The sequence below is a fragment of the Bufo bufo genome, chromosome 1 (genome assembly GCF_905171765.1).
Source record: "Bufo bufo chromosome 1, aBufBuf1.1, whole genome shotgun sequence".
Classification (NCBI taxonomy): domain Eukaryota; kingdom Metazoa; phylum Chordata; class Amphibia; order Anura; family Bufonidae; genus Bufo; species Bufo bufo.
Window position 1 is genome coordinate 474,456,364 of NC_053389.1, and position 12,061 is coordinate 474,468,424.

The 12,061-nt window shown below is 42.6% G+C and overlaps 1 protein-coding gene across 2 annotated transcripts in view; it reads right to left on the bottom strand.

Annotated features, from left to right (window-relative positions):
* Positions 1-6,440: 6,440 nt before the first annotated feature.
* The window catches only part of MSRB3 (methionine sulfoxide reductase B3), a 188,941-nt gene continuing 183,320 nt past the window's right edge, over positions 6,441-12,061 (bottom strand). For both annotated transcript variants that reach the window (XM_040409258.1, XM_040409266.1), the window contains one exon: positions 6,441-8,129. In XM_040409258.1, the coding sequence (XP_040265192.1) occupies positions 7,974-8,129 (156 nt within the window). In that variant the 3' untranslated portion in view covers positions 6,441-7,973. The remainder of the gene's footprint in view (positions 8,130-12,061) is intronic.

Genomic DNA, 12,061 nt, shown 5'->3' on the forward strand with positions numbered 1-12,061 from the left:
TAGTATAAGCTTGTGCACAGTTCAGAGTTAGTATCTAGTATGCAATAGGTTCAGGGTTAGTATATAGCATGTCCTCAGTTTAGTATATTGTATGCCATAGGTTCAGAGCATGTCCACAGTTTAGTATATAGTATGCAGTAGGTTCAGAGTTAGTATAGCATGTCCACAGTTAGTATATAGTATGCAGTAGGTTCAGAGTTAGTATAGCATGTCCACAGTTTAGTATATAGTATGCAGTAGGTTCAGAGCATGTCCACAGTTTAGTATATAGTATGCAGTAGGTTCAGAGTTAGTATAGCATGTCCACAGTTTAGTATATAGTATGCAGTAGGTTCAGAGCATGTCCACAGTTTAGTATATAGTATGCAGTAGGTTCAGAGCATGTCCACAGTTTAGTATATAGTATGCAGTAGGTTCAGAGTTGGTTTGGGAGTATCGTCTCACACCAGTCAGGAACCACCCCACTCAGAGTTCCAGGACATTAATCAGAGCAGGTAACAGGCATATACTTGCGGTTAGTTGGTCCTGGCTAGGAAGCCAGCAGTGGGGAAGCCAGTGGCAAGAAGGTAGACAGTCCTTCACGCTGTTGTTAGGGATCCAGGTCTGGATATGTGGACAGAGTCCTCAGATGCAGTGGAGCTAGCAGGGTGCGCACTCCATTAGTGGAACACCCTGCTTAGCACCTGTCTTCTATTTAAGGGCCGGACGGTAAGTGGGCGGAGTCACAGGAGGGCCCAGCAGCCACTGCGTTCCACGCTGGAGCGCAAGCCAGCGTAACAACACAGACGGCCGGTGCGTTCCACGCTGGAGCGCAAGTCAGCGTATCGTCACAGGGAGCCGCTGTGATCCAGGCTGTACTGTTACACTATCCAAACACATTTGCATGATGTGACCCCTTTTCAGAAAAAGACAAGGCCGCTTGCTGGCACAAGCCTTTTAACCTGTAGCCGGCCCCTCCCCTCCCAGCCTCTGGTAGGGGTCCCCCCCTCCCTGCTGATCCTGGCAGCTCAATGACCCACAAAACCCTTTAGGGTTCATAGCTCCAGACCAGAACGTCACAGGGAGATGGTTCTGGGACCAACAGATCCGCCTGGGTTCTGGCTACAAGTAGAGTCCAAACATGGTACCGTTATTGGGTTTCTGTGGGGAGATATGTACATCTCCCTTCCCTGGCATCCCACCACCAAACTAAGACCATGGGCATGTTTATCGTGGCCACCGGGACACAAATATGTATCTGGTTTGAGCCGGGCGATTCATAATTCCTTATAAATCGCCGGTTCCATGCTGTCTGCTAGATTTGATTGAACTGGGGAATGGCTTATACCCCCTGCAGGGAGGTTTTCCTGCAGGATCTGTGCAGTCTGAATGGAGGTGTGAAATGTAACCAAATGTGGCCTGCTAGGAGTTTTCTGCTATCTGGCTGCTCTTTGAAGCATGGCTCTCCTGTGGAGTTCACTACCTTTTCTATCTTTCAGCAAATGGTGGGTGTGAAGACATGGCTGACAGTAAATATTAATCCATATTCCTGACACCTGGGAACCTGAGTCCGAAGGGCCAGTGGTAGGCGTGACCGCCACTTCGGTGGAAGAGGGGGAGACAACCCCGCTAAGTGTGATGGTGGGAGACAGGGAGGACTTGCCGCAAGGTCCGGAGATAGCCAACCTCAATGTCTCCGGGGATAATTTTGGTACTGCACAACACCGGGACCCAACCCTATACCAAGCCTGGGAAAATGTATTAATAAATGGGGAACCACAACATCCAGGGGCAGAGTCTGTGTTTGTATCGAGTAAACCAGCTGCAAGGTGAATCCATTGAACAGTTGGTGGTGCCCCAGGCTTATCGCAAACTCGTATTAGAGTTAGCCCACCAACATGTTCTCGGGGGTCATCTGGGAATGCAAAAAATGCAGGACCGGATTCTACAGCGGTTTTACTGGCCTAGTGTGTTCAGAGAGGTAAAAGAATATTGTAAGTCTTGCCCAACTTGCCAGATAACGAGCCCCCAGCCACATTTCTGTAGTCCCCTTGTACCCCTCCCGATTATCGAGGTCCCGTTCGAGCGAATCGCTATGGATCTCGTAGGCCCGATACCAAAGTCTGCTAGAGGATACCAACACATCTTGGTTGTCCTCAACTATGCCACTAGGTACCCGGAGGTGGTGCTACTGCGGCATACATCAGCCAAACACATAGCTAAGGAGTTAATGGAGATGTTTTCTCGCGTGGGTCTGCCTAAGGAGGTTCTGACTGACCAAGGGACATCGTTTATGTCCAAGGTCATGAGGGAACTCTAAGTTTCTCCACATAAAACAGCTACGGACGTCTATGTATCATCCGCAAACGAATGGCCTGGTAGAGAGGTTTAATCAAACATTAAAAAATATGCTAAAAGGAGTGATCTCTATGAATGGGAGGGACTGGGACCTTTTTCTGCCCTATCTCATGTTCGCAGTGCAAGAGGTGCTCCAGGCCTCTACCGGGTTCTCGCCCTTTGAACTGCTATATGGCAGACATCCTCGCTGTCTGTTGGACGTGGCCAAAGAGGCATGGGAACAACAACCCACACCGCACAGAAGTGTTGTTGAGTATGTCACCTAGATGCAAGGACGGATGGAAACAGTTTTACCTCTGGTTAGGGAACATATGGAGGCAGCGCAGCGAGCCCAGAGTAGGATCTATAATTGGCAGGCTCGAGTCCGGACCTTTAACCCGGGTAATCGGGTATTGGTTCTGTCGTAGACAGTAAGTTCCTAGCTAGGTGGCAGGGGCCCTACGAGGTGCTTTAAAAAATGGGAGAGGTAGAAAACAAGGTATGCCAGCCAAGGAGGCGAAAGCTGGAGCAAGTGTACCATGTGAATCTGCTCAAACAATGGAAAGATAGGGAAACCTGTACGGAAAACAGTCCACGACCAGGGTTCCTAGGGGAAGCAGTTTCGGCCCCTCTGTTTGAAGCAAGGGAAGCGGCTGCCACAGTACCAGAGGCTCAGCAACAAGCCATCGTGGAGGAAGTGCAGCTAATGCTCCAGCTAGGTGTCCAAGTTTGATGCATATCCTATGCCTCGAGTGGATGAGCTTATTGAGAAGTTGGGCCAAGCCCGGTATTTTTCTGTGTTGGACCTCACCAAAGGGTACTGGCAGGTACCCTTGACGGAGGCTGCCAAGGAAAAAACGGCTTTCAACAAAGTTGAGGCAATTAGAAATTGGCCCTGACCTGCCACTACTCGTCAAGTAAAGTCGTTCCTGGGTATGGTGAGGTACTATATGAGGTTTGTCCCCAATTTTGCTAGTCGCCGCACCATTGACAGGTCTTTTGAAGGGACGCAAGTCAGTGACGGTTCAGTGGAATGAGCAGGCGGAAAAGGCTTTCTCCACTTTGAAGTCTGCCCTGTGTGGGTCCCCGGTATTGGTGACGCCGGACTTCAAGAGGGAGTTTGTGGTACAGACCGACTCCTCTGAGGTAGGCCTCAGAGCTGTACTCTCTCAGGACATCAATGGGGAGGAACATCCTGTTTTCCTGAGCAGAAAGCTTATCCCAACCGAGACTAGGTACAGTATAGTGGAGAGAGAGTGTCTGGTCATCAAATGGGCACTCGAGTCTCTCCGCTATTATCTGTTGGGGAGAAAGTTCCGTCTGGTGACCGACCAGTTCCCTCTCAAGTGGATGAGCCAGGCCAATTACTTTTAATTTTCCGTGGAACATAGGGCAGGTAGGTTACAGGGAAATGCAGATGCCCTGTCCCAGGTACACTGTCTGCCAGGTGTTCACCCTTTCAGGGTTGAACAAAGGGAGGAGGTATGTAGGAAGGCGTAAGGGGCCGTCATTGATGGAAGGTATGTGTCACCGAGGTTCCTAGCCTCGGTGAGGTAAGAGACGGTAGTTTTAAGTGTCAGCAGCAGCTAGTGCTGATTGACACTGGTTGTTGTTAGTATGGCTGTAAAGCCGATCCGGGCGGGCTCTTACTGGGAGTAGCCAAAGTGATGGGTGGGTGGCTTCTCCCCACGCTCCAGGCCGGGTCTTTATGACCTATATAAAAACCCAGCCAGCAGTCTCAGCTGGGTGTGGATGATCCTCCAAATGACAGAGAAGCTGTGGAGACTCTGTTTTGGGATCTGGGAATTGGTGCCATGCTAAAGGCTTGAAAGCCGCCGGCTGGAAAACAGGCACCTAAAGCCTGCTGTGGACGGCTGGGGGAAAACTGCTAATCAGGTGAAGATTTTGTTCTATGGACATTGCATGGTGTGAACAAACACCAAGACTGTGAATGGTCATTTTGTGTTTCCTTATGTGTGAATAAACACCGAACTGTTTAAGTTAGACTTTATGATTGCCTCTATACTGCGTCCGCTAGCCTGTCTACCAGAGCAAAACCCCACACCAGCTTTACCCTCCCCTACAGTATCCTTCTCCCATCCCTTGTAGATTGTAATCCCTTATGTACTGTATATGTAGTATATAAATGTGGAGAGAGGCTGTACAATTTCAGCATTTAAAGTATATTACAAAAATGGTCAGTATCAATGCTCCTACACATTACAAAAAAAAAAGAAAAAAAAGAATGACAGTTACACTTTAAATTCTGCATATACACATATGATGGTACACAAATGACGGTGAAGGCTCAAACTTTATTTTAAAATTCTAAGAAATATATAACTGCAATAGCAAACATATTATACAGGAAGTGTTTTGTAATTGTACATTAAAATACTGTAAGAAATGTCTTATATAAAATCAACATTTTCATTGACCCCTCTCGCCATATGTTTACATGCTGTCATGTTACATATATTGTATGTGTTCATCTAAGCAGCCTAACAGACTACAGATTTACATACAAATGTGTGTATTTACAGTGGATATAAAAAATCTATACACCCCTGTTAAAATGTCAGGTTTCTGTGATGTCAAAAAATTAGACAAAGATAAATCATTTCAGAACTTTTTCTACCTTTAATGTGAACTATAAACTGTACAACTCAATTGAAAAACAAACTGAAATCTTTTAGGTAGAGGGAATAAAAAATAAAAAAATAAAATAATATGGTTGCATAAGTGTGCACACCTTTAAACTCATACTTTGTTGAAGCACCTTTTGATTTTATTACAGCACTCAGTCTTTTTGGGTATGAGTCTATCAGCATGGCACATTTTGACTTGGCAAGATTTGCCCACTCTTCTTTGCAAAAACACTCCAAATCTGTCAGACTGCGAGGGCATCTCCTGTGCACAGCCCTCTTCAGATCACACTACAGATTTCCAATCAGATTCAGGTCTGGGCTTTGGCTGGGCCATTCCAAAACTTTAATCTTCTTCTGGTGAAGCCATTCCTTTGTTGATTTGGATGTATGCTTTGGGTCATTGTCATGCTGAAGGTTTTGTGCCAATATTGACTGGTATTGGAACTGTTCATAATTCCCTCTAGCTTAACTAAGGCCCCAGTTCCAGCTGAAGAAAAACAGCCCCAAAGCATGATGCTGCCACCACCATGCTTCACTGTGGGTATGGTGTTCTTTTGGTGATGTGCAGTGTTGTTTTTGCCCCAAACATATCTTTTGGAATTAGGCCAAAAAGTTTAACCTTGGTTTCATCAGACCATAACACCTTTTCCCAAATGCTTTTGGGAGAATTCAGATGTGTTTTTTTGCAAAATGTAGACTGGCTTGGATGTTTTTCTTCGTAAGAAAAGGCTTTCTGTTGCTGTAGGCCTCTTGGTAGCCTCCCAGATCAGTTTTCTTCTCATCTTTTCATCCATTTTGGAGGAACGTCCAGTTCTTGGTAATGTCACTGTTGTGCCATATTTTCTCCACTTGATGATGACTGTCTTCACTGTGTTCCATGGTATATCTAATGAATTGGAAATTCTTTTGTACCCCTATCCTGACTGATACCTTTTAACAATGAGATCCCTCTGATGCTTTGGAAGCTCTCTGTGGACCATGGCTTTTGCTGTGGGATGCGACTACGAAAATTTCAGGAAAGACCAACTAGAGCAGCTGAACTTTATTTGGGGTTAATCAGAGGCACTTTAAATGATGGCAGGTGTATGCTGACTGCTATTTAACATGATTTGAATGTGATTGCTTAATTCTGTTGTAAAATTATTTTTATTGTACAATACTATGAACAATTCGCAATAACAAATATGCCGCTACACATGGCAATTTAGATAGTCAGTCAAAACATTACACTTTTACAGAATAAAGTTACAATGCCGTGTCAAAAATCAGTTTGTGATTGTTTAATTCTGAACACAGCTACATCCCCAGTTATAAGAGGGTGTGCACACTTATGCAACTACATTATTTTTATTTTTATTTTTTTTCTTCCCTCCACCTAAAAGATTTCAGTTTGTTTTTCAATTGAATGGTACAGTTTGTAGGTCACATTAAAGGTGGAAAAAGTTCTGAAATGATTTATTTTTGTCAAATTTTTTTTATATCACAGAAACCTGACATTTTAACAGGGGTGTGTAGACTTTTTTATATCCACTATATGTTTATACATGCATACACACAAATCTTACTACCTAATATGTGGTCTGACTGCTCTCTTTTTAGAACTCCTATGTAGTCGTGTTCACTCTAAAATAAATCTATCATTATACAAAAAGATAGTCATAGATAGAGTAGATATAGTGCAGCCAAGGATTTTCACTTTGCATAGCTCCTGTAAATGTTTCTATTGCATGCTTTTTTGTGCAGGCACATAATAGTGTATGTTTACTGTTGCTTTGAGAAGTTTCCTGCTTTCCACAAATCTGATGAGCAACAATGAGACATCTCCCAATGTAACCCCATCCTATGCAGTTTTAGATGGGAGAAACAAAAGCTGCAGCTCATATACTTATAACTGCATAGGACACTTTATAAAGTTACTCTCATAAACGTAGTTTGATGTTAAGACACCCACAAAGTCTGACGCTTAAAGAGCACTTGTCAGCAGAATAATCCCTACTAAACCAAACACTATAATGATACCGCCTTGTGAAAATCAGTTGTGGCATTCCTGAGAAAAAATACTTTTATTCTCTATGCAAATGAAGGCTTGAGTGCATAAAGGACAGGGCCCCGTCCCTCAGTGTGCCACAGCTTTCCAGTTCTGGCCACGCCCCTCTGTGCACTGATGCTCTCATTTGCAGAATAAAGCTTCATGTACAGGTCTTGTGATTTCCATCAGTGATTTCTATCAGTGATTGTGAGCCAAAACCAGGACTGGAGCCTCCACAGACATAAAGTATAATGGAAAGAGCTGCACCTGTTCTGTGTTTAGAGCCGCACCTGGTTTTGGCTCACAATCACTGATGGACATCACTGACCAAAATACTGACATGTGAATGAGGCATTAAAGTCTATTTTTCTTGGGAACGCAGCAACAGATCTTTACAAGGCAGGTATCATTTTATTCAGCAGTATCAGCCCAAGCAGGTAGGGTTGATCCTGGTTTCATAATGTTGATCCTGCTGACAGGTGCTCTTTAATCCTGCAGCTTGTATTTTATTTTTGGAAATTCTATAGAAACAAATATTAACCATGCCAACAATTCAGCTTTCATTTCCTTCCTTCCACTGATTCTTTGGTTGTCCATTGTCTTCGAAATGTACACATACACTACACATTATCCATTATGTAGTATGACATATAATGCAACAAAACATTATGCCATACCATCGGTCCTATAAGGAAAGAGAAGTAAATAGAGCATATAAGCAATTTTTTAAGGGACCCAGATATGAACACTAATGTCCTTTTACTTTAATCTTTAAAGGATAGTAATTATATAGATTTTTGTTGAATTCATTAACTTTACTATGTTGTGTATATATCAGATACAGTCTTAAAAATAAAGATATGACATTCCTTTGATGATCATGAAACATGACTGCAGCAATAATGTATGGAAAAAGTGAAAGCACAGCCGGTATTATATTCTGTAAAACAATTCAGAAAAGTCCACAAAATGCTCTGTTTTTACAATTCAGTCTTTCCAGGTGGATCTAAGGAACGGCTACCTTCAGCACCACCTGACTCATCTGGTATGAAGTTCAATGATGCAGAATTTATACAGTATCTTTTACCAGTTGGACGTGGGCCATCATCAAAGACATGACCAAGATGAGCACCGCACTAAAAAGAGAAAATGTTGAACATTAATTCTTTATAAATGAATAAATATTTATCACCAGACAGAAAATGCATAATTGTCCTATTGTTCTGTCCCCAGATAAAGATCCAGTTGTTTCTGTCTGTTTAGCAATTGATATTGCATTTACTGTGTTGTAATTCATTTGCATTACATTGTGTGGTAACAGCACCATCTATTGATGAGTTTAGGTATTTCATCCAGCCTGTTTTCCTATGCATTATGGGAGTCCCAGAGCATTGTGGGTAGTTCCTGGTTCTTGCTAGTCTTGTGCTGGTACAGCAAGCAGCCACCATCTTATGTCTCAGGAGCCATACACTCTCACTGGTTTTCCTGCCACATCATCTGTTATTCAGCCTAGTTTTAAATTAGAGGGGCAAAGGTTTAAAAGTAATATCAGGAAGTATTACTTTACTGAGAGAGTAGTGGATGCATGGAATAGCCTTCCTGCAGAAGTGGTAGCTGCAAATACAGTGAAGGAGTTTAAGCATGCATGGGATAGGCATAAGGCCATCCTTCATATAAGATAGGGCCAGGGGCTATCCATAGTATTCAGTATATTGGGCAGACTAGATGGGCTAAATGGTTCTTATCTGCCGACACATTCTATGTTTCTATGTTTTGAGCATAGTCGGTAAGAGCACTATCTATGTGTCATTTACTGCAGTTTATTATGTTTATTGTATCTGATAGCTCACTATCATTGTATTATCTCATATACTGAATGTATAGCAGATTATTCTGTGTCTTATGCCATGTACCATGGATATTTAAGTTCTAAAATACTACTGTTTTATTCTGTAGTTTCACCTTTCCTGTCAGTCTACGAGCAATAAAGAGAACCTTAAAGCGGAAAAGTCTCTTTTCTCTCAGAGGACAAAAGGTTTAGCTACATGTCAGATTACACACCGTGCTAACGTGTATGAGGACAGTAAACCTATATATGAGAAACCAAATTTTCTCCCTACAGAAATGTATCTGCCAACTGAAAATGTGTACTTTCTTAGTCTAGCAATAAAAATAAAAAATGCTTCTATCTAATTGATGAATACAATATTAAAGAGACTTTCTGGGCCTGTAATATTGATGACCTGTTCTTAGGCTATCTCATCAGCTATTTGAACGGAGGCGCTGAACTAGCACAGCTCTGTACACTAGGAAGTTGCCATGAATGGTACTGCGGTGCTATGCATGCCTTTTCCAGAGTGAAGCAGCCGGTTCAAACAGCTGATCCAATCTGATATTGATGGCCCATCCTAAGAATAGTACATTTTCAGAAAATCCCCTTAATAACAAAAATGCACATTTCTTCTAAGTACATGTATATGTTATATTTTATTATATATTGATGGTTTAGTGTAATGTAACACAAGCATAAATCATATACAAGTATGGTTTTCAAATGCACAGGAATGGTTATTTCTTAATAATAAAGCAAATATTAATTTGTAAGGAAAAATGTATACTGAATTTTAAAGATTGTAATGCTCTGTTGACATTTGAATTGTTCTGCTTCAGGGGGTCTAGTATTATTGATGACAAGAATAGTAGAGTATGCAGTGCTGTTCCTGCAGCCCAAAACACTGGAACCTTGAAAGAAACCCGTTGGATCCCATTATGAATTAATATGATTCAAAAGGATTTGTATCCTGTTGAAAACTGATCCACCATAGCTGTCATGACTCCATTATAAATGGAAGCAGTGAAGTATGACCAAACCCTTAAATTAGTATTCTGGCTAGAAAAACATACACCCTATCCACCGGAAAGGGATAACTGTTAGACCAGTGAGGGTTAGACTGCTGAGATCCCCACTGGTCACAAGAGTGGGGGGCCTGTATCCCATGTCTGAATAAAGCGCTGTTCTGCAATGCCCACGAATGCTCCATTAAAGGTACTGTACTCAGCAGCCTTTATGAATGGAGGGGTTGATCCCCTAATTCTCATGATAGGTGGTGGGTCTCAGCGGTCAGATCCCCACTAGTCAGGTGGATAAGGGACAACTTGTTCTAATCGGAATACTGCAATCAATACATAGGTTGTTATGGTTATATTAATACTGAATAACCATACATGAATTGTTGCATTGGAACCATTATATAATAAAAAGTAAATACGTACAAATATTTGCAAGGTTTTTTTTACTTTTTGCCCCACAATTTAAAATTTTTTAAATTATTTTATGTGTATTTTAATCCCACGGTGAGAGTTTTATTAACTATGATTTTACATAATAGCATATATACATGTCATGCCTTCAGCCAGCTGTAGTGTATGTTGGTATATGCAATGATGACTGACTAAGCAACATGGCAGACCTTTTGAGCATCATGAATATATCTTAGGGTTCTTTCACAATGCAGATTTTGATGCAGAATTTTATGTGTATTTTACTCCCACGATGAACATTTTATTCATTATGATTTTACATAATTCCGTACTAGCATATATAGATGTTATGCCTTCAGCCAGCTGTACTGTATGTATGAGTACACATTTACTGTGCTAGTATTCATTGTTTTTGTAGCTCCAACTAGTTGTCATTTGTGCAAACAGTTTCTTGTTCGCTATCATTAATTACCTTGAATGTCCCATGTGAGCCACTGTATTATCATCTGTCACCCTGGTGACATCATCAGGTCAGCTCATAGCACCCATCTTTTCCCAAGGATATCCTCCCTTTACTATATTTTATCTATCTCCTTGTAAGCTGTTTGATCGTGGCATACCAGGGCTTAATACAATGGTTTCTCCAATCTCCGCAAGTAGAGCAGAACCATGGCTGTGTATTTTAGCCACAGTCCTGTATCTGATCAGGCGGGCACAGTGGCAGTGCAATCAAAGAGGCGTAATCATATGGTGCTGGTCTTCTAGGGGTTAACCTTGTTGTAACTGAGATACTGGATGTGTTGCATATTTTTTGCGGACCCGTTGACTTGAATGAGGCCTCGGACCGTGATTTGCGGACAATAATAAGACATGCACTACTTTTTTGCGGAACGGAAATACGGAAACGGAATGCACACAGAGTACACTCAGTTGTTTTTGCGGACCCATTGAAGTGAATTGTTCCGCATACGGTCTGCAAAAAAACGGAAGCGGAAAGAAAATACGTTCGTGTGCATGAGCCCTTATGGCATAACAAAATAATATGCCATAAATGTCTGATAGGTGCCAGTTCCACTTCCCGGACTCCTTCCTGTCAGAAGAATGGGGGTCCCCTTCTTCCCTGTTTGCATTTCAGAAAGGAGGAAACCATGCATATACTGTATGTTGCTCTTTCAATTACAGTTTATGTGAATTGCTGAAACAGCCAAATGCTTCACTGCTACCCTAAACTGCAATGAAGATAGCGACATTTATGCATGGCCATCTCATCTACTCCTTTCTGAAGTGCCAGAAAGGGGTCAGGAGACCCCCATTCTTCTCATACAGGGGGGTCTCAGAGATGGCAACACTGTGCACCATTAGTACTTACCTATACCTGCTCCCACGTTACGTGCCATTCCTCTTCTTTCTGACATGGAAGACACATGTGAGACACAGACAGGCTTTCTGTGACCAGATGGTTGCTGGCCACACAGAATGCTGTCAAGGGCCACATGTGGGCTCAAGCAGCAGCCTGTGCACCCCTGCCTTAAACAAATGTATTTTTATAAAGTATCCGCACATTCTTATAATAATAATACTACAATAATAATCGTTATAGCGGCAGCTGCTGGCCACCACTGTCCCACTCTCCTCACCCAGCGGACCTGACTTGCCTTGCGTGCCATCCTCCAGCCTGCTCTGTCTCCCTTCACAGGCTGTGGCCTGATCGTCAGCCAGTTCTCTCATCAAGTGCCCATAGGGCATGCGTGCATGCTCCCTCATGCTCTTAACCCCTTCCCGACCTTTGACGTACTGTTACGTCATG